At 50.2% G+C, this 19801-nt stretch overlaps 1 protein-coding gene across 1 annotated transcript in view; it reads right to left on the bottom strand.

Annotated features, from left to right (window-relative positions):
• The window catches only part of CNTN3 (contactin 3), a 97682-nt gene that overhangs the window by 53439 nt on the left and 24442 nt on the right, over window positions 1–19801 (bottom strand). The window contains exons 2-4 of the mRNA XM_081159995.1: window positions 13475–13606; window positions 10682–10808; window positions 2906–3081 (exon numbers count right to left, since the gene is read on the bottom strand). Of these exons, the coding sequence (XP_081016121.1) occupies window positions 2906–3081; window positions 10682–10808; window positions 13475–13529 (358 nt within the window). The 5' untranslated portion in view covers window positions 13530–13606. The remainder of the gene's footprint in view (window positions 1–2905; window positions 3082–10681; window positions 10809–13474; window positions 13607–19801) is intronic.

Below are 19801 nucleotides of genomic sequence, written 5' to 3'. Positions count from 1 at the left end.
TGGCCCGTCAGACTTGCTCAATAAAGGTTTTAAATTTAAATAAAGCATCAGGGGGCTCAGCGATCATCGGTTCGAGGAGGATCTGTGAGGTGTTTGGTCCCTACGACGACTAGATTTAGCTAATTTGCATTTTGTGTCTCTTTTCTGCAATAAGACTGGAGACCCCACGAGTCTGGCGACCCCACGAGTCTGGGTCATGTCCCCTTTGTGTCCACCTAGAGCTTAATATCTACAAATACCTGTAAATATTGGGAGATAAAGTTGGCCCGAACAGACACGGATTTGGGCTGTAAGGAAACGTGGGAGATTGCGCACCAGCTCTGTGGGTGCTGGAGTCTGGGCAGAGGGGAGGAGCGAGGCCGACGTGCCCGAGACGCCGGCGACAGAGTCGGGGCGCCTTCTCTCATCAGGAAGCCAGGCGCTTCCTGGAGGCTGCCAGGAGGAACTATTTGGATTTCTGGACTTCAGTTTTCCTAAAGAGATGCCAAATGAGCCTGCACTTCCCGCACACAGACCTCAAGCAGGGACAAGACGACCTCGGGAACGCCATCTGTTTCCAGTTTACACCAGTCAGTCCCTTCAGGAAACCTAGAAACTCGTCTCGTGCAGTTGCTTTGCCCCCACAGCGGCCTGCTGAGGGCCAGCGAGTCGTCCTTCAGACCTTCACTGGCTCCCTCATGAAAGGCGCTGTTGTCCAAATAATCGTCTGTCTTGTCCACAAGCATCTGAAATCCATCCGCAGTGCACACGGCTGAATCGGAAAACCCACCGGGAAGAGAGGGTGGTTCCAGCGGAGAGACCATGTACCGGGTTCTACAGTTCCTACTGCACGGATCCTGTTGAAACCTGTAAGCTGGCACTTCCCGGAGCCCCCTCCTTCCCAGTGAGGGTTCCCGATGGAACCTAGCGGGTGAAATCTCCCACGGTACGCAGGAAAGGGCTGGCACACAGTAGGCCCTCGGGAACCCAGCTCGCTTCCAAAATGAGCGCCAGGCACGCCCGGTGCACCATCCCGGGGACACAGCGCAGAGCATCGCCCCATAGAGTGGCAAGTGTTGTGCAGACGGGCAGGGGGCAAAAGACACGCACAGGCCCCTAACATTAGAGTTACACTCACAGCCTCTGAGAGGTGGGGGGACTGGCATCTTATTTAAGGGAACACCCCCCCCCACCTGGACCGTAAAAGGTTGTAATGGGAAAACAAACTGGAAGGGACTTTTCACAAACTAGTCGTTTACTGGACAAAATGGAACTAAATACAGATATTTAAGGAACATTTTCAGCATGTGCAATGAAAATACACTTAATAATTTGGAAAGGTAGTTATTCTAAAATTTTTGAACTTGATAATCAAGCCCTGGCAGGTGTGGCCCAGTTGGCTGAGCACCAGCCCCTTGCGCCAAAAGGTCGCCGGTTCGATGCCCGGTCAGGGCCCAGGCCTGGCTGCAGGCTCGGTCCCCAGGAGGGTGTGTGCAGGAGGCAGCTGGGCCATGTTTCTCTCTCTCTCCCCCTCCCTTCCTTTCTCTCTAGAGATCAATAAAAAGTCACAATCAAGATACTGGGAATACAGGAATGTGAAGGAAATGACGCCTCTGTGGACTCCGGGCCGTCACGTCAGTGCTGCTGAGCCGTGGACAGGGCTCAGCGGGGGACTGCGTCAGCGGTCAGCCCAGCCCCACCCTCGCCCCGGGGAACTGCCATCAGTTACTTCACCAAATCAAATAACTTAGGTGATGATATATTCTATTTCATAAAATACTGTCCTCTGAGATTTTGAAATTAAAGTCCTGAGGTATAATTTACACCACACAGAATTTTTAAAGAAGATGTACTATACCCTGGAGAAGCTTATTCTTTGCTCTGTCGCGGAAGGACTTGGGCAGACAATCCGCAGAAGAAAAATAGAAAGCAAGTGATGTTAGCGCGTCGCCTGCAAATCAGATCACCCCGAAACTGACAAACAAGAGGCGCCGCGTCGAATGCAGAATTATGAAACGATGCACAGTGAAGTATGTGCTTCGCAGAGCTATTTTTATTTTTAAGAACAGAACTGCAAATTGGACAAAAGTAAGGGGGAGGGGGAGAAGTAGTCCTGAGAAAGACATCATCGCTGTGAAAATCACAGGATTTCAGGTGCAACTTGAAGGACATTTTCCAACATCCGCAAAATAGGATCACAGCAGTATAATGGATGCCCATTACGGGGGGCTCAGTTAAGGAGGTGCTCCCCACGGAAGGAGAAATTACAGAGTATTTTTAGGGAGCTGCGTGCAGCAGAACACAGCAGATTTACCCGGTCCCCGGGGACCGCCCCCCCCATGCTGCCCTCCCGGAGACAGAGGGTCGAGCTCAGCCCCAGCTCTGCACAGGCCTCTGCCCAGCAGCCGCCCACCGCGCCGGGCGAGGCCTCCTCACGGAGAAGCCGCCGCGTGCAGCAAGGCCGACGGGACTGTCCCGACCGGAGGCTGCGGGAACCTAACCGGGCCTGTGTCCCCGGAGTGAGGCCACAGAGCACAGCTCCTGTGACATGGAAACGGACGCACCTGTGGCCGCCTGGGACCAGGCGCCTGCTCCAGCGGGGCCCCGACTTAGCTTCACCAACTCATTTTCCCCTGAAGCACATTTTAGGTTCATCTCCACGGGTCAAGGAAGCGTCGCTAAGCGTCGCACAGCCCGGAGTGGGATGGGCAGAGGGGACAGCGAGAGGGGACGCTACTCGGTGACCACACTTCACTGCCCTCTGCCCGCAGAAAAGGCCCTCGGAGCCCCCCGCCCGCAGCCCGAGCCTCCCCTGATCACATCGCACCCACCTACGCCCGAGATCAGTGAAGCCACGCGTTGCTTCGGCAGCCCACCCGACCCCATGGACGAGACGCCCGACGCAGACGCGTGTCCCAGAACTTACAGGCAAACTGGAGTCGGGCTTCTCTGCTGACGACGGTTCCCACCGAGTTTGTTGCGAAACACTGGTAACTCCCGGCGTCCCGGTCCCTGTCGGGGTTGACGACCACGAGGTCTCCGCCGTGCAGCTCGTAACGATGCTCCAGACCCAGGTCAACGTCACTCCCGTTCAGCTGCCATCTGGAGGAAACGCAAGGATGTTCCCTCTTAGGGTGTATATTTAAATCAGCATTATTGCCCACTCCGAACACCATCTCCCCTAGAAGCCAGAGGCAATGAAGACACTGCGCCAAGGCTCTCAGCTGAAGGGCAAACACGCCCACGTTACGTGTCAGCAGCCACAGGTCAACATACAGTGGAAACCACAGCAGCGCGGCATCTGGAGTTAGAGATGCCCCAGGATCTCCCGGGGACGGGGGGACGGCTCGGCGTGTCCGGGGGACATCGGGCAAGGACAGGGGGACGGCTCGGCGCGTCCGGGGGACATCGGGCAGGGACGGGGGGACGGCTCGGCGTGTCCGGGGGACATCGGGCAGGGACGGGGGGACGGCTCGGCGCGTCCGGGGGACATCGGGCAGGGACGGGGGGACGGCTCGGCGTGTCCGGGGGACATCGGGCAGGGACGGGGGGACGGCTCGGCGTGTCCGGGGGACATCGGGCAGGGACGGGGGGACGGCTCGGCGCGTCCGGGGGACATCGGGCAGGGACGGGGGGACGGCTCGGCGCGTCCGGGGGGACATCGGGCAGGGACGGGGGGACGGCTCGGCGTGTCCGGGGGACATCGGGCAGGGACGGGGGGACGGCTCGGTGTGTCCGGGGGACATCGGGCTCGGCCTGTGCGGGCAGAGAGGTGGAACGCTGAGGCCATTACTGGGCTCGCAGCAGCGGATCCCCTGCTGGCCAGGGTCAGGACGAGCTCCTTTCTCTGATTTATCCAGACCGACTGGGCACATTTAACACATTAATGGTGAGAGCTCAGCTCTCCATTCCCGTCTGTCTGGGTAAATGCTTGTCCCCGAGGCACCTCCGCTCTTCTGAGCCATCAGGGTGCGGTTTACGAAACAGCACTCGGTGGTAAAAGACCCGGAGGGGGTCGGACCAGAGAAGGCAGGAACCCCAGGGCCACATTTACCGACCGGAAGCCCAACCGAAACACAAGAAAGGAAGAAGCCGGTTGGTCAGCAAGGGCCTTCCAGGGGGAGACCCGGAGCGTCAGCAGGGAGCACACCTGACGCGTCAAGGTAAACGGCACCTGTGATTACTTGTTATTTATTTTATTCTTCCACCATTTCTCCCCTCGAGGCCCTCTTCCAGCTCCGCCCGCCTCCCTCCCTCCCCCAAGTCACCAGACCGTTGTCCCTGACGCCCCCGAGCCGTCTGTCCCCCCCCCCCCCCCCCCCCCCCCCCCCCCCCCCCCCGTCCATGAGTCTGTCTCTATTTTGCTCGGTAGTTGTTTGTCCCTTAGGTTCCACATATGCGCGAAACCGCAGGGCGCTTGTCTTTCCCTGACCGGCTTGTTTCGCTCAGGGCCGCACCCGCAGGTCACCCCGTCGGAGAGGCCGAGGCGCCGACCCTCCCCGGCAGAGCGCGCCCCACGGCGTGCGTGGGCCCCGAGCGCACTGCAGCCCCCGCCTCCTGGACGACCCGCTCTACCAGCAACGCCACACTGCACCCCCGCTGTGGCCTGGCCTAAGGGACAACCATCTCCAAGGCTCTTTACGGTACTTCTGAGAAAATGGGCGACACAAAGGCCATTTCTGAGGCGACTCGGCCACGGTCCCAGGGTATCAAGTGGCACCCACAGAAGCGACGCCCATTTTAATTCTCGCCGAGTTCTGCACTCGTGTCACGGGCCATCTGAAGTTGCCTCGTTAACATATGAACATTTCACTTGGACATATTACGTCCTGTGGAAACATATAGAGGTGAGACGTGGACATTACCCCAAGCGGACCTGCAGAAGCTAAGTGGGGGGTTCAGCTCTAGAGTTAGGATGTTTGTGGCCTGACTCAGCCACACGTTAGTTCCCGGCTGCGGAGGCGGAAAGGTTCCCTTTCAAACGTCCTCCCGCCACGGCCGGGAGCGGACTCTCCGCAGCGGGCGCACTGGAGGCGCCGCGAAGACCCACCGTCTCCTTGCAGCAGAGCCACAGGGTTGTGTCCCCCCTTCCAGCGCGAGTCCTCCGGCGGAGCCGTCCCCAGGGGACTGGCGGATTCTCAATCTCGTGTTAAATATCGTTTTTCCTCCTGCTGAGAGGATGTGAATTCAGGAGTGGGCTTTGCTTAAACTGAGATGCGTAAGGACCCTCCAGGCCGGGGCATATCCTGAGAAAATAGTTCCAGGTCCCTCCTGCAAGGGGGTCCCATTTCCGCCAGATCTGTAAACGTTTCTGGGGTTTTGAACTTTGAATGTAAAGCATTAAGTGCCTCACTGAGGAGACATTTAAACTGGTGGAAATGCCTCCTGAACGGGGCCAAGCCTATCGCCGCGCCCGAGGCATGAAGTCAAACGCCGAAGGTGGGGAGCCCGGGTCACTGCCTTCCGAGCACAAACTGATATGACGAGCTAAGCGCGTGTGAGAGCCCGGATTCCCGGCAGGAGGGTGCGTCTCGAAGCAGAGCCCGTCCCCGAATGCGGCTGTGGCATCCGCTGATCCCAGCCTGAAGCCCTGAGAGGCGGGCGCGGCCCACAGGTGCCTCCCGAGGAAGCGACTCGCCCACCCTCCAGCCTGGACGTAACGGACCCCCCCCACGATCGACACGCATCTCCAGGGAGGGGAACGACGCGTAATTACTTTCATTTACTGCCCTAGGCATTTCTTTACCAGGCTGGTTATTACCGCACAGGGCAACCTCTTGCCTAAAACCCCTGAGGACAGAATAACAGTAATAAATAGCGACAGGTCTTGTCTGCAGTGCAGTTTAGGGCCCCAGGTCCTAGGCCCTGTCTTCCGCTAGAACTCGGCCACAAGGTTAGAGAAGGTCACCCCTGGAAGCCGAAACTAACAGCTGAAAATAAATCGAGCGACTTCAGGTAGTTTGAAAACAATCCCAGGGTACAATTCACCCCCAGCAGATGGAATAAAGCTGCCGTCCCAAAGCAAAACCACACGATCGCACAAAATCTGTCGGGAAAATGGAAATAAAAGCCACATTCAGAGAACAAGAAATGTCACCTTGGACTTCAACATGAAACAAAGCAAAAAGAACAAAAAAAAGTTCTAACCTCTTTGGGGGGCTGGGCTGGGTTTGGGATATTGGCCGACACCAAACACTTGTTAAATCAACAGGCAGTACTTTCTCTGGGGCTCGAGAGGAAAATTGGGAATTTAATCACAGAAGCAATTTGTGGTTTGAGATGCGGCTTCGAGTTAATAGGCAAATGCGTCTGTGTTCAAATGCAACGTTTGTTAATATGTTTACCGGAGTGATGAGAGTAATTGCCGTCCTTGGGAGCACCAACGTCTGGATTTGCATTTTCAATAATTTATCCAAAAATAACTAGTCTTCTGCAGTAATTGCTGGAGATATAAATGAGCTTCATCGTGATGCTGTGTTTTAAAAACTGAGTTTTTAGAACGTGTTTTATGACACAGATTCCCATTTGTCCTTCACTGGTAAATTCAAACATATATATTTAAAAAAAACTAACAGAGATTAGAGCTACACTGGGATTGAAAACAAGAGTTCCGTCTCCATAGTTACGGCCGCGTCCCAACTGGTCAGCGACTGTCTTAGTTACCCCGAGGGGAGCCGCAGAAGCTGGGCCTGGGCTAGTCCTGCGTTTCCTGCACCCGGTGAGCTTTTCCTGGCGGCAGGTCCCTCATGCTCCTCCTAGGAGGCCACAGCTCACGCGGGTTTCACAGGGCCCCCCAATCTTCCTCCTTGGCGGCTATGTATCTATCTAGGTATCTAGGTATCTATGTATCTCTATTTCTACCTACATACTTACCTCTATATGTGTCTATGTATCTATGTATCTCTATTTCTACCTACCTACCTACATACCTACCTCTCTATGTGTCTATGTATCTACCTATGTATCTATGTATCTATATTTCTACCTACATACTTACCTCTCTATGTGTCTATGTATCTACCTATGTATCTATGTATCTATATTTCTACCTATATACCTACCTCTATATGTGTCTATGTGTCTAGGTATCTATTCACCTATCTACTTACCTACCTACCTATCTACCTACATACCTATGTTTGTATATGTCTGTCTGTATGATGTATGTATGTATGTATCATGTATCTATCAACTTATCTACTACCTACCTACCTATCTGCTTAGATTTATACTTATAAAAACATATTCTTTCTCTTCATAAATAAAATTCCCTGTGTCCTCTTCTTATGTCCTTAATGTTATCCATATTTATAGTACTTTTCTGTACCTTTTGAGGGATAGTAAGAAACCTAAGAACAACTAAGCATATTTTCTTCAGGAACATTTGAAACATAATGTAGAAAACTACCTGGGTGACTGCTAAGGTCAAAACCTTGGGAGAAGGTCGGGCCGCAGATGAAGGTGTTGTGTGAGTAAAGTTATAATTACGAGCCATAGACTCTATACACCCAGTGTCTCCGTCACAAAACCTATGCAGATAACAGGTAACAGGCCGTCCTCGCTTGTTCCAGGGAAGCCTAATATCTTCACAGCAAACAGAGGTTCCCTGTGCTGTGTTAAGGTCTTCATTTCCAGTGAGGATAAACCTTCCATTCAAGTGAAATTGTATACTGGTTAGAAGTCTTAACTTTAGAAAACCTTACAGCTACAATTAAAGTGTTGGCTCTCTCTGTCTACTAACCAAGAATTTAAACCATATAATGAAAAAAATAAATTAAATTTAAAAAATAAACAATACCTGCTGGTTCAACAACACCTGCACTTTAAATTCCTTCCACATAAGACGTAAAACCGATAAACCAATTTAAGTCACACGTCCCCAGCCTCAGTTATGAATTTTGTTTACACTTCAACATATAACATCCCAGGCCACATAATAAAATATAAGAAATACTTTGCAAATGGCAGAAACTTTTCACAAACATTTATACACAATATCAATAAATTTAAAAGCTTGCTTTCTGGTATTGCAATAAATATCTGGTCTACAAAGAAATAATGACAACAGGCTATGTCTGAATTTTTGACTCAATACTTCTTGCTGTTTGATAAAACTTTACAAACCTAACTAATCTATCCATTTAGAAACACACTCCTGTATGACTAAATCTCTTATCTTGACAATTTTTCAGCTGAACACATTTATCATCAAATTATTCAGAAGGTAAATGCCAGGAAATAAAATTTAACTGACAATAGAGAAACAGCCCACCCACGAGCCAGCCTGTCCCGGAGTCTTTCTCATGTTCACAGTCTAACAGCATCTTCTCCATCTCCGGGAGACGCAAAAGGGGGTGTTTTAAATGGATTAGAATGTCCTATGAAAATGCTGCAAAAATTTATTCCAGAATCAAGTCTTGTTAAGTGGATATGTTCATCTTTCCCCAAGAGGAGAAAATACTTGCAGAAGTCTGGATAATGAATCCAGCTTGTAAAATGCAGTTCCTTGTATTTTATTATTTTTTATTTTTTTAATATATCTTTATTGATTTCAGAGAGAGGAAAGGAGAGGGAGAGAGAGAGACAGAAACATCAATGATGAGAGAGTCACTGATCAAGCCCGCAACCGGGCCTGTGCCCTGACCGGAAATCGAACCCCGATCGCCTGGATCCTAGGTTGACGCTCAACCGCTGAGCCACGCCCGGCCGGGCAGTTCTTTGTATTTTAATCATACATAGGGTGTCCCCCCAAAAAGTATACACACTTTGAATGATGATGAAGTCAGTATTTATTAACATAGGTTCATTTTCAAAATTCAAAAGAATCTACAGAAATGAATAATTTTTTTGTCGACGCCTGTTTTCAAACCGACGACCTTTCTGTTCCAGGCCCTGCTGATAACGCGAAGCAATGGAATCACCAACATCGGGGATCATTTTGTGCAGCATTTGTGCACCTCTAATGCCTTGACTGTCGCCGGTTTTGTACTGAAAACTTTATCTTTCATGTGTCCCCATAAAAAAAAAGTCGAATGGCACTTTAGGATGAATTTTCTTTGTTCAAAGCTTAGTCTGCCTTCACCCACTATTTCAAATCAGTTAAACCAGAAAAGGAGTGAAAGTTAAGTGAGTGATCAGCTGAGAAAGTGTGTGCACATTTTTGGGGACGCCCTGTATTATACTTTTCGTATTTCTATAGGGAGAGGAAGGGGGTGAGGGGAAAGTTTGTCCCCTCTGCCAGTTCTGACCAGGAACCTGGACTTATGCTGGGGAGAGTCCACAGTCGGTGCTCAAGAAACAGGCTGCTGGAATCACTGGCCTTGCAAAGCTTCCAGATGCAAAAATACAGAGGTCGGCCCCCGACCCCGCGCCGACCGGGTGGCCGATGGCGGCCGACGTCGACGGCTCCATGGTTTAAACGAACAGCAGATGCTCGGGGATCGACACAGTGAGGGGTTTGTTAATATGGGCTGAAGTCTACTTGCTCTGTGGGTCTCGGGAAAGGTCTGCCAAGCAGACTGATTCTGTAAACAGAGTTCTGGAGACAAACGCTCTCAGTACTAAAAACCGTGTTTTCACGGAGCCTCCGGCACTTTCTCGCAGCCCCTCCACAGAAGCAGCATATGCTGTTTATAAATAATTTGCTTCTGCATGAAACTGGGTCCCCTAAGCACCCCTAGGAGTAAAAATGCTAATCTCTGTTATTTAATAAAGTAAACACCCACCCGGTCCAAGCCAGCCACTGTCGTCCCCCCAGTGCTCATGTATATTTTTATCTTAAGGTGACTGGAGATCAGGTTTTTATTTTCTCTCCTTGTACCTTTCTGTGGTGTTTGAAGTTTTTCAGTGAACAGGTGTCATTCCTATAATCTGGAAAATATACTTTCACAGGAAAAAAAAATCTAATAAATATGTATTTCTCTTCCAGAATAAGTAAAGTGATTGTAGTAAGAATGTATTTTATTCCGTACTTAATGAGCCTTCAAACGCACCCCAGGAAAACGGTAAAGGAAGGGCAGAGGCTGAAGGTTCTCTTCTAGGACGTCCGACGCCTTGGACACAGTTAGTTCTGTCCCCACAGAGGATGTGACCCCGGGGTTGGCATGTCCATGCAGGTTTGCACGTTAACTGGACTGCACGTCAGTAAGCTGTGTCCGTTTACACCGCGGAGCACGACGCAGCTGTGGAAAAGGACCCTTTACCCCGTGAGGCGGCGTGGAGGAGGGGGCCTGGAGAGGATTACGCTGAGCAGAATAAGCCAGGCAGAGAAAGGCAAGTACCACACGGTCTCACTCATATGTGGAATCTAATGAACCAAATAAACTGATGAACAAAATAGATCCAGAGACATGGAAGCAGGGAGCAGACTGAGGGGTCTCAGAGGGAAGGTGGGGGCTATACACGTATGTGCATAACCCATGGGCACAGAGAGGAGAGTGTTGAAGGCCTGGGGAGGGGACGAAGTGGGGAGGAGGGTCAATGGGTGGAAAGGGGGGCATCTGTAATACTTTCAACAACTGAGATAAATTAAAAAAAAGAAGAAGCCGCTGGGCCCAGCGTTCACACATCGGGCCTGCTGAGCACCAGGTGCAACCACAGCTCCACGGGTATTTCTTCCCAACGGCGTAAACACACTGACTCAAAAAATTCCCCGTCGCCACCTCCTCCTCTCTCAACGCGAGTGTCAGACTCTGCCCCGTACCTGTAACGAGGTGCAGGGTTGCCTCTCGCTTCACAACTTAAAGTGACTCTTTTGTCCTCGGAGCCGACGGGGACCATGCTGTTGCTGGGCTCACTGACGAACACGGGGCCGTGGAAGAGAAGCTCGCCTGCGGGTGGAGACATCGAGAGGAACCGTGGTAGTGGGAGGTGGTGAAAGCTGCGTTCAGAACCGAAGAGAAGCCGGGGACTCTCGTCTGCCCTGAGAAGCCCCTGGCTGACCATGTGAGCACCGTGGGCCCCGAGATGACACACTGCCCACCGCCCCCATCTCAGAGCAGAAAGGGGGAAGCCAGAGCCCCTGCCACACCCAGCCAGTGCCCACAGCATGACAGGGTCTCCTTGGCAGCCGGATCTGGAGTCTGGATGATGCTCTATAAAGACCTTAAATAATAAAATTTTTAACAAACAAACAAATAATCAAAAAAGCAAAGACACTTGCTGCCCACAGACCAACACCCTCTGCAGGTGCAGCTCTGGTCAAGGGCGTCCTTGACCACTAGCAGCCCGGCCACCCCGTGAGATAGCACAACGCCCAGCGAGAGCCTTATGAAAATAAGCCTGTTCCCATCATGTCTCTGCTCAGACCACACCGAGGCTCCTGAGGGCATTCAGAGTAAAAGCCGGGATATCTTCCATGACTGACAAGGTCCCCCACTTTCTGCAGCACCGATCACCCCTCTACCTCTCGGCTCTGGGCTCCTGCTTCCTCCCCGCAGCTCACCTGCTCCGACCACAGAGCTGCCCTGTCTCTAGAACACCCAGCGCATCACGGACAGAAACCTCCAGGGGCTGCTGGCTCTGCCGGGCTCCTGTCCCTGAACGTCCACAGGGTCACCTCGCTCACCTCCAAGTCTTTGCTCAATGGCCTCCTCTCTGTGAGGCCCAACCTGATGGTCACCCTTAAAACGGGAGCCACCTCCCAACCCCACACTCACACCCTAACCTGCTTTTCATCTCAGGCAGCAACTATGTCTCACTCAAGGTCCTTTCCTACCCCAACGTGATACAATGTAAACCCCACGGGCACAAGGATCTCCCTCCACTTTCTCCACCAGAAACAATGTGTCCTGCGTAACAGATGCTTGTCACCTGTTTGTTTAAGAATAAAGGGAGCCTAGCCTAGCACTTCTGAGAAAAAGCTCACTGGGGTTCATCTCAGGGAAAATTCCTGGCCAGAAATTACGATTTGCCTCAGCTGCAGGGAGGAAAGTGCAGAGACAGAACAACAGAAGAAAATGGAAGAGAAAAATGCAGTGAGTAATGGAAAACAAAGCTTACATCCGAGAAGGTAAAACACAAATTATCAAGCATTTGCTGCATTTACAGAGTTTATAGCTTTGGCTAAACTCTACAAACAAATGGATTTACACAACACATTTCACTTGCCATTTATGATGAGACTATCCCTACATTATGGACAGATTTTTAAATTTAATACATAAAAGATGACCCAATATTGGTTATCAGAATATCACATTAACAAGCCAGCCTATTTATTCATTATTGATTTCAGAGAGAGGAAGGGAGAGGGAGAGATAGAAACATCAATGACGACAGAGTCATTGATCAGCTGCCTCCTGCACGCCCCCTGCTGGGGACTGAGCCTGAAACCCAGGCATGTGCCCTGACCAGGAATCGAACCGGGGACCTCTTGGTTCTTGGGGCGATGCTCAACCGCTGAAGCAAACAGGCTTACTTTTAAATGGCTTAGCCAATCCATCAGTGAATCGATCAATGGGGAAACTACATCCACTATGTACACAAATAGAAGAAAGACAATGAAACAGCTCAATCTAAACGGTGCACGTGTGGGTGTTCGTTATACGATTCCTTCAACTTTTTAGGCTGGAGAATTTTTGCAATAAAAAGAAGAAAAGTAAAATAAACAAAAACCTAAGTGTTGTGCACATACGACTTTATTTTTAATAACCCTCCTCTTACTTATCCACTCCTCCAGAAAACAAAGCTACGCGAACAGAAGGAAACACATCGAGCGACCTACAAGCGCTGCTTCTGTCTGGTAGACATCTGGAAAGTGATTCCTTTTTCCTTCTATTTTGTTCTAAACTTCAAATTTTCCAAATTAACATATAAAAAGCCTATGGGGTTGTTGTTTTTTTTTCTCCTTTAAATAATTTATTTGCTAAAAGGAAAACAGTGTTGTTTTCAAGATAAGATATGAAAATACCGACACCCTTTACAGTTTAGATCCTCTCTCCACAGTCGGGATTAGAACTTTTAGCCCCGTTTGGGAAAAAACAGTCATGAACTAACGTCCTCAAATTATGATTAACTGTTGTTTCATCTGCTGCAGGAGACCTGTGACATAAGACGCTATTGTGCCCTAGTGGGTTTGCTCAGTGGTTAGAGCGTCGGTCTGTGGACTGAGGGTCCCAGGTTCGATCCCGGCCAAGGACAGGTCCCTGGGTTGCAGGCTCGATGCCCTGGCCTGGCCGGGATGCGTGCGGGAGGCAACCAATCAATGTGTGCGTCTCCCTCCCACTCTCTGAAAAGCAGTGGCAAAAATGTCCTCAGGTGATGATTAGAAAAAGCAGCCCTTGTGCTTGATATGGAAACAAAACTGTGCCCCAAAATTAGGGGCTGAAATGAGGCTCACAGTCAGAAGAGAGAATTCAGGTTTTCTTTCTGGAAAAAACAAAATAAAACTGTTTTCTTTGCTACTGGAGGAGTATAGCTCCAACATCCCAAACCACTCAATATCTGACTCACGTGTAGCTCTAACCTCAACTTGGAAAATGCAGCGTGTTTTTACCTCCCAGGCAGCCAATGAAAGGCAGCAGGATCAGCCGTTCCCATGACAACAGCATCTTCAGTGGCCCAGCGCCAGGAACTCCGGTCCAGTCTCTGGTGAGCAGGATGCTTTGTCTCCAGGTAAATCCTTAATCTGTAAAACACACGCACGGAGAAGTTAGGCTTGAAAAAATGAGTTGCCTTAAAAAATAGATTTTCTTCCTTTCCTAAAACTGGATGCTACTCAAAATCCCCAAATGAAATGAATCCTTTTGGATGCAAAAGAGAAGACGTGTGAAGTGTCGATACTTAAAAACACTCTGTGTAACTGAGAGCAGATGGAAGTGGCTTCACAAAGTCAGAAAGAAATGTTCAATAAAACAGAAATATTAAATATTAATAAAAACTTTGGCTAGACAATATTTACAGCAAGTAAATGACAACTCTGGCATTCTAACTTCTCTCATTTTCTCTAATGATGACATTTTGGTAAAACTAAGAGTCCCATGAGCAGACGTCTTGAAGCACCAGCTCTCTGGTCCCTGAGCCCCTGACAAGGGGCATCGATTATAAACGGCAGGACCAAGGCTCACCCCCAGCTTAGTGTTTTCAGAGACGAGGGCAGAGATCTCCCAACCACACAGCTGCCCAAAACAGACAAAAAATGCTCATGGTGGAAACTGCTCAGTCTGAGGGTCTTGCAAGTGAAACAATTTTGTTTTATTTTCTTTAATTTTCACCAAACTAAATGAGCTAGTTGAGAGGAAATACTTATGTGAACATCCTGCATCATTTTCAGTGGCCAAGGCCACTCGTTACCCTGGGCGGCTAGTGGTCAAGCAGACCGACCGCACACGGAAACCGGGAGGCCGGTTCCGGTCGCTGACCAGCGGGGTCCACACGTCGCGGGAAGACGCACCAGGAGGACTGGGCAGCCGCTGTGGACTGGGCTGGACCTGCTGTTGCTGAGCCAGGGACAGAAATCTCAGCTTCACTTGGGATCTGACACACGATGCGATGTGGCCAATCAGAGCCGGGTCCCAAGCGATCATTTCAAAAGTGAAAGTGGGACAACAGCCAAGTGACCTTCTCGAACTAACAGGCTGAGCCAGCCGTTCCTGCAGTGATGCTGTTTGTTCACTGCGATCTCGGGCAGGTCGGAGGCCTCGCTGCGGCCGCAACGCCAGGACGGCGCAGCTCTGACTCCGCCCACGAACCTGGAGCCGCAGGTGAGTGACAACCCCTGTCCCTGGAACTGGGATCCGAGGCCACTCCTCCCCACCCGCTATGGCAAAGAGCCCTCGTCTTAGTTCGGGTTCCTGTTCATGCAAACGCCGCGAAATGAATTCAAGTGCAAGGCGTTGACTTGGCATGTGAAGGACAAGCAAGGTCAGGGAGGTGAGGGGGAGGAAGGCGGCCGATCTGGGTGAGACAGAAAGCTGCCAAACTGTGTGACTCCGGCTTGGTCCAGTCGCCCACGGTTGTCCTGGAGGGGCCCAGTGTTACCACTGTCCAGGGGCAAGGGGCCGGGGAGTCACCGGCCACCCCCGTTAGTCTCAGTTGGCAGGCTGCTCGGGGCACTCACTGCCCGGCACGTTCGGCCGTCCTCGGGCAGCAGGGTGGCCCAGAAGCCACACAGTGACTTTAGGTAAAGACACCCAGGGTGGCCACTGAAGGGACTAAGGCAGGAGACGCGTGTGGGGCGCAGGCAGTGTCCGTCGCCCGCTGCACAGGGAACGGGCCTTGGGAGGGGGGAGCAGTTCTAAGCAGGAGTTGACACGATCGATTTGCAATGGGCGTTCAAATCAGACATGCTCTAATGCGATTCAGGCTTAAAAGGGTAAAAAGAAAACACGTCCAGTACCCCCCTCTCACCCTTCCCTTCAAGTTCACAGAATCACAGGCTAGAAAATATTGCCCGGCCGGGCTTGGCTCAGCGGTTGGGCGTCGACCTGGGATCCAGGTGATCGGGGTTCGATTCCCGGTCAGGACACAGGCCCGGGTTGTGGGCTCGGTCAATGACTCTCTCATCATTGATGTTTCTATCTCTCTCTCTCCCTCTCCTCTCCTCTCTCTGAAATCAATAAAGATATATTTTAAAAAAAAAGAAAAGAAAATATTAGGCAAACTGTCTGATATGAGAAATACGTATATTCTAAATTCCCACCTGTGCTCACGTAGGCATGCACTGCATGAGATCTGAAGACAAAAAATAACTCATTCAGGAATGTTATATTTAAAAATTAAATTATGTTGCTCATTTTCATCAGTGCTAAGTAGGGCACTGACTTTATAAATAACGAAGGCAATTAATACAATCAGGACCTGACGTCTCCGAGTTGCCGAGGACTGAGAGAGGGAAGCGTGACAGCTCGTCCCACTTCTGGAAATCACCGAACTAAACAAACTACAAAGGAAGCCCCGGAAGCAGGACAAACACGAATTGAAATGCCACCTGCTCAGAGAGAACAGTCTCGTACTGACGGGAGTGCTCTAAAGCAAAGGAAAAACAGATAACCCTCCGAATTTTCTCTGCTAACGGACAAAGCTTAATATATTCACAGCACGCTTCTCACAGCTGTCTTTAAATAGCTCCCAAATACAGTGCCTATTGACAATTGTATTATTTATTCTTAATATCAGTCAGCTGAGCTCAAAGAAATGTTAGACCTTAGACCCCCAAACCAAAAAAATGCTCTAAATAGTTCCTGGGTTTTGCTCTGAGAGACCATTTGCGGCTTTTGTCCCATGCATTATAAAATGCTGCTAAGATTATCGGTCATGAAATATTGATATGCATTTGTAACATTAAACGTGCGTGGACAACGCTGGATGCAGCCTTGGCCCACGCCCAGGGCAGCCTCCTCTGCGGGATGGGAGGCTCGGTTCAGAACTTCCCCTGAGTTTGGCTTCATTTCTATCAGACTGACAGGCACCTAGGGAGAGTCTCCTTTTCAGAGACAAACACTAACTATAGCACCTTCGTTCAGAAGGGTTGCTTAACATGTCCCACACCCCAGAAAGTCACCTCCAACTTCCGTATTTGAGAAAGAAATTCCACTTCTGAATATACACTGTTTCTACGCCCACACGCCGGGGCTCCCTGCTTTGCCAGCGTCTCTCTCAAATCAATGTCTCTCCTCCTTTCTCTAAAAATCAATAAAAAAACATATCCCAGGGTGAGAATTTTAATAAAAAATAACTTGTACTCTTAAAAAAAAAAAAAAAGCAGTATAAAAACCAAGAGAGGCAGAATAAATTGCGGTCAAGCATGGTACATATATGTATATGTGTGTACATGTACATGTGGCATAAATATAGATGTACACGCACAGCTGTATAACCTCGGGCAAGTTACTTGTTACCTAGGCCTCTTTTGCCCTCAGTAACTGGTTTAATGTGAGAGGTAGGACTGCGCCTGTGTGCTGGTACTCAGCACCTGACAGTTACCACCACTATTACACAGAAATTAAATATGGCTGGCACCCCGGCTGGGGATAAATCAAAGACTTAAATGAAATAGGAACTTGAATGTGGATCTCTCATCTTAAAGAGACATCAGCGGAGGGAACACAACACTCCTTCTGCTTAACTGTGTTTTTAAAAGTTGCTTTTTATCACAATGAATGGAGTGATTTTGACACCTTTAGAAATGCTAATCTGCTTGGAATTCACACCTATTAGGAGCTGCATCTAGGTGTATAAAACATCCACTCCATCAACACAGAAGCAGAAGCGTGAATCTAAATTGAGGCAAACTGAGTTTATACTCACAGTACGGATTTCAGCGGAGGAGACCGAGAGGGGAAAAGTATAACATCACCCCCCCCACACACACACACACAGCAACACACCTCTGACTGTTTTCATGCAAACAAGCAATGGTTCAGATAAACCTCTAAACCACATGGGAAGGGGGGGGGCGGCAAACTGCCTGTCTGGGTGGAGTGACCTGGAACAAGGCAGAGACACAAAACCACAGGGGGGGATGAGAACAGACAGGTGTGTCCACCTAACTCCACCTCGGGCTGTCCCCTGGGAGCACTGAGAGCCCAGGGAGCCCAGGGCCGCCGGACACTCCAGCGTTTCAGAAGACCCCAGACACCCAGAGTTTCGTATGAGACGTCCCAGTTTTCAAATGTTAGCAAGCAACCCAGTTAAACCACAGCTTCAAAACATGTGTGTAGACCAAACAAAATATGTCTGCAACCCAGACGCCATCCATCTTGAAGCATCTGACCAAATGCATTTTCCTGCTTAAAGAAGTCTGAGCCCTGTAACTGATCACCCTGCAAGCCCCTGGACAAATACACCACAGTGTGTAAGAGAAACACTGCAATATTGTTTAACACCAAGCATTACAAACACTGCAACATTGTTTAACACTAAGTATTACAATCACTGCAACATTGTTTAACACCAAGTATTACCATCACTGCAACATTGTTTCCAATCAGGAATACAATTTAAATCACTTCTGTGGGGAAGTGTGACCATGGAGGACATCTGTGATGTAGAAAGGACCGCGTTTCTCTCAACGAGATGGTTCTCATTCACTCTCTGATGAGCTCAGATCTAAGAACCAAAGCTCTTCAGCCCAAGTTCAGCAGGTCCCAAGGACTATGCTCAGATGGGGATTCGCTGGGCTCTGTACACAGGCTGCCTCAGCCACAGGAGCCACCCTCGCCCCCAGGAGCCATACAGATACAGACATCTTCTCAACCTGCCCATGGGAAAGGTGAGGAAAGCATTTGTAGGTACTGGCAGGAAAAGTCAAGACCTGAGTAAAGATTTGAGGGGTAACGAAGAGGCAAAGAGGCTTCACATCTCAGTTCACAAAACAGCGTCAGTAGGGCCTCATCGCCCCACAGTCATGAACACTCATTTACCGAAACAATGCAACCTGCAGACCCGCAGGGCCAGGCCCAGCTCTGAAGGAGCAGCGGCTTCTCCAGCCCCTTGACTCCACCCAGGGAATAATTTGATGATAAATGTGTGTCTGGAACGGACTCTGTGGATGCTGGCATGTCCAGGACACAGATCCTACCTCTCCTCACTTCCCCAGAGCCTCCAGATGATGTACCGATACGGGCACATCTGAACACACACACGAGCTTCATTCTGTAGAATCAGACCCCGGTGCCTCCCCATTTCAGAAAAACAAAGACAAGCGACAGTCGCCACAAACACACATCCCATTTCCCAGATGTATTCGGAACGTGAGGACACTGAAGAACCGGCAGACATGGTAAGTTTGTGGGAAGTGCCAGGTGGGGAGGCCGGGAGCAGCAGGTGCCGGCAGAACACAGGGCAGCTGCCTCGCAGTTTCAGACAGCAGCTGCTCCCTTGTCTTTCGTTTTTCATCTTGGCAATTTTTTTTTTTTTTTTTTTTTAACAACACAGGGCTGGCCTAACACAACTAGACAGGATGTGGCCTGCAGGCCAGGAGCTTGTGGTTTCTAAACACATAGGGATAGGGGGAGAAACCAAAAATCAGCAACAGTAACAAAACCCTCTTTGGAGCCCGGCTGGCGTAGCTCCGTGGTTGAGCATCAGCCTATTAACCAGGAGGTCACAGTTCAATTCCAGGTCAGGGCACATGCCCGCGTCGTGGGCGCCATCCCCAGTCGGGGGCGTGCGGGAGGCAGCCGATCAATGACTGTCTCTCATCATTGATGTTTCTCTCTCTCTATTCCTCTCCCTTCCTCTCTAAAATCAATAAAAACATATTTTTAAAAAAACTCTTTGGAGACTTGTTCAAATGATGATGAGCCAGCTGTGCTCACTTCCCAATGGCCATTTCCCTGGCACCCACCATCGGCCTGCAGCCCATCCTGAGCTGGGCCCAAAGTGGACACTCACACAATATGTACGGAGTTAACCGACGTCAGGCTTAGGGCTGGAGTTGGCCCTGAATCAGACCATCTGGGGAGCTACGCAAAGACGCTGGTCCCCTGGTCTCGCTGCCTCGCCATCTCCAGGCATCGGGCCTAGAACTGTTGTTGCTGCTTTTAAAACTTCCCTAAGGAATCCTGCTGCAGGGGCTCGGTGCTCCCAGGACGCGGCCGAGCTTCCAAATCCAGCCAGGCTGTCAGTGGGCGACCGCTCAGCCTCCCCCCCCCCCCCGCTGTCCCGCCCTCTCCACTTGGGCTTGCCTGTGGGCTCTGAGATCCCTTCTCGCCAGGAGTTGGGGGCGGAAGGGAGAGCTCAAGTTGTGCTCAGATGAGTTGATTCCAAGAGCAGGAGATGCTTCCAAACCCCACTGAGAAGATTCAACAAAGGTCTCAGCTGGAAACACGTTAACAGAGAGGAAGAATCTCCCTCCAGACGGAAGAGATTCCCCAGTTGC

Source organism: Miniopterus schreibersii, assembly GCF_964146895.1.
Source record: "Miniopterus schreibersii genome assembly, chromosome: 15".
Taxonomy (NCBI): Eukaryota; Metazoa; Chordata; class Mammalia; order Chiroptera; family Miniopteridae; genus Miniopterus; species Miniopterus schreibersii.
This window is presented reverse-complemented; position numbering and strand designations above follow the sequence as displayed.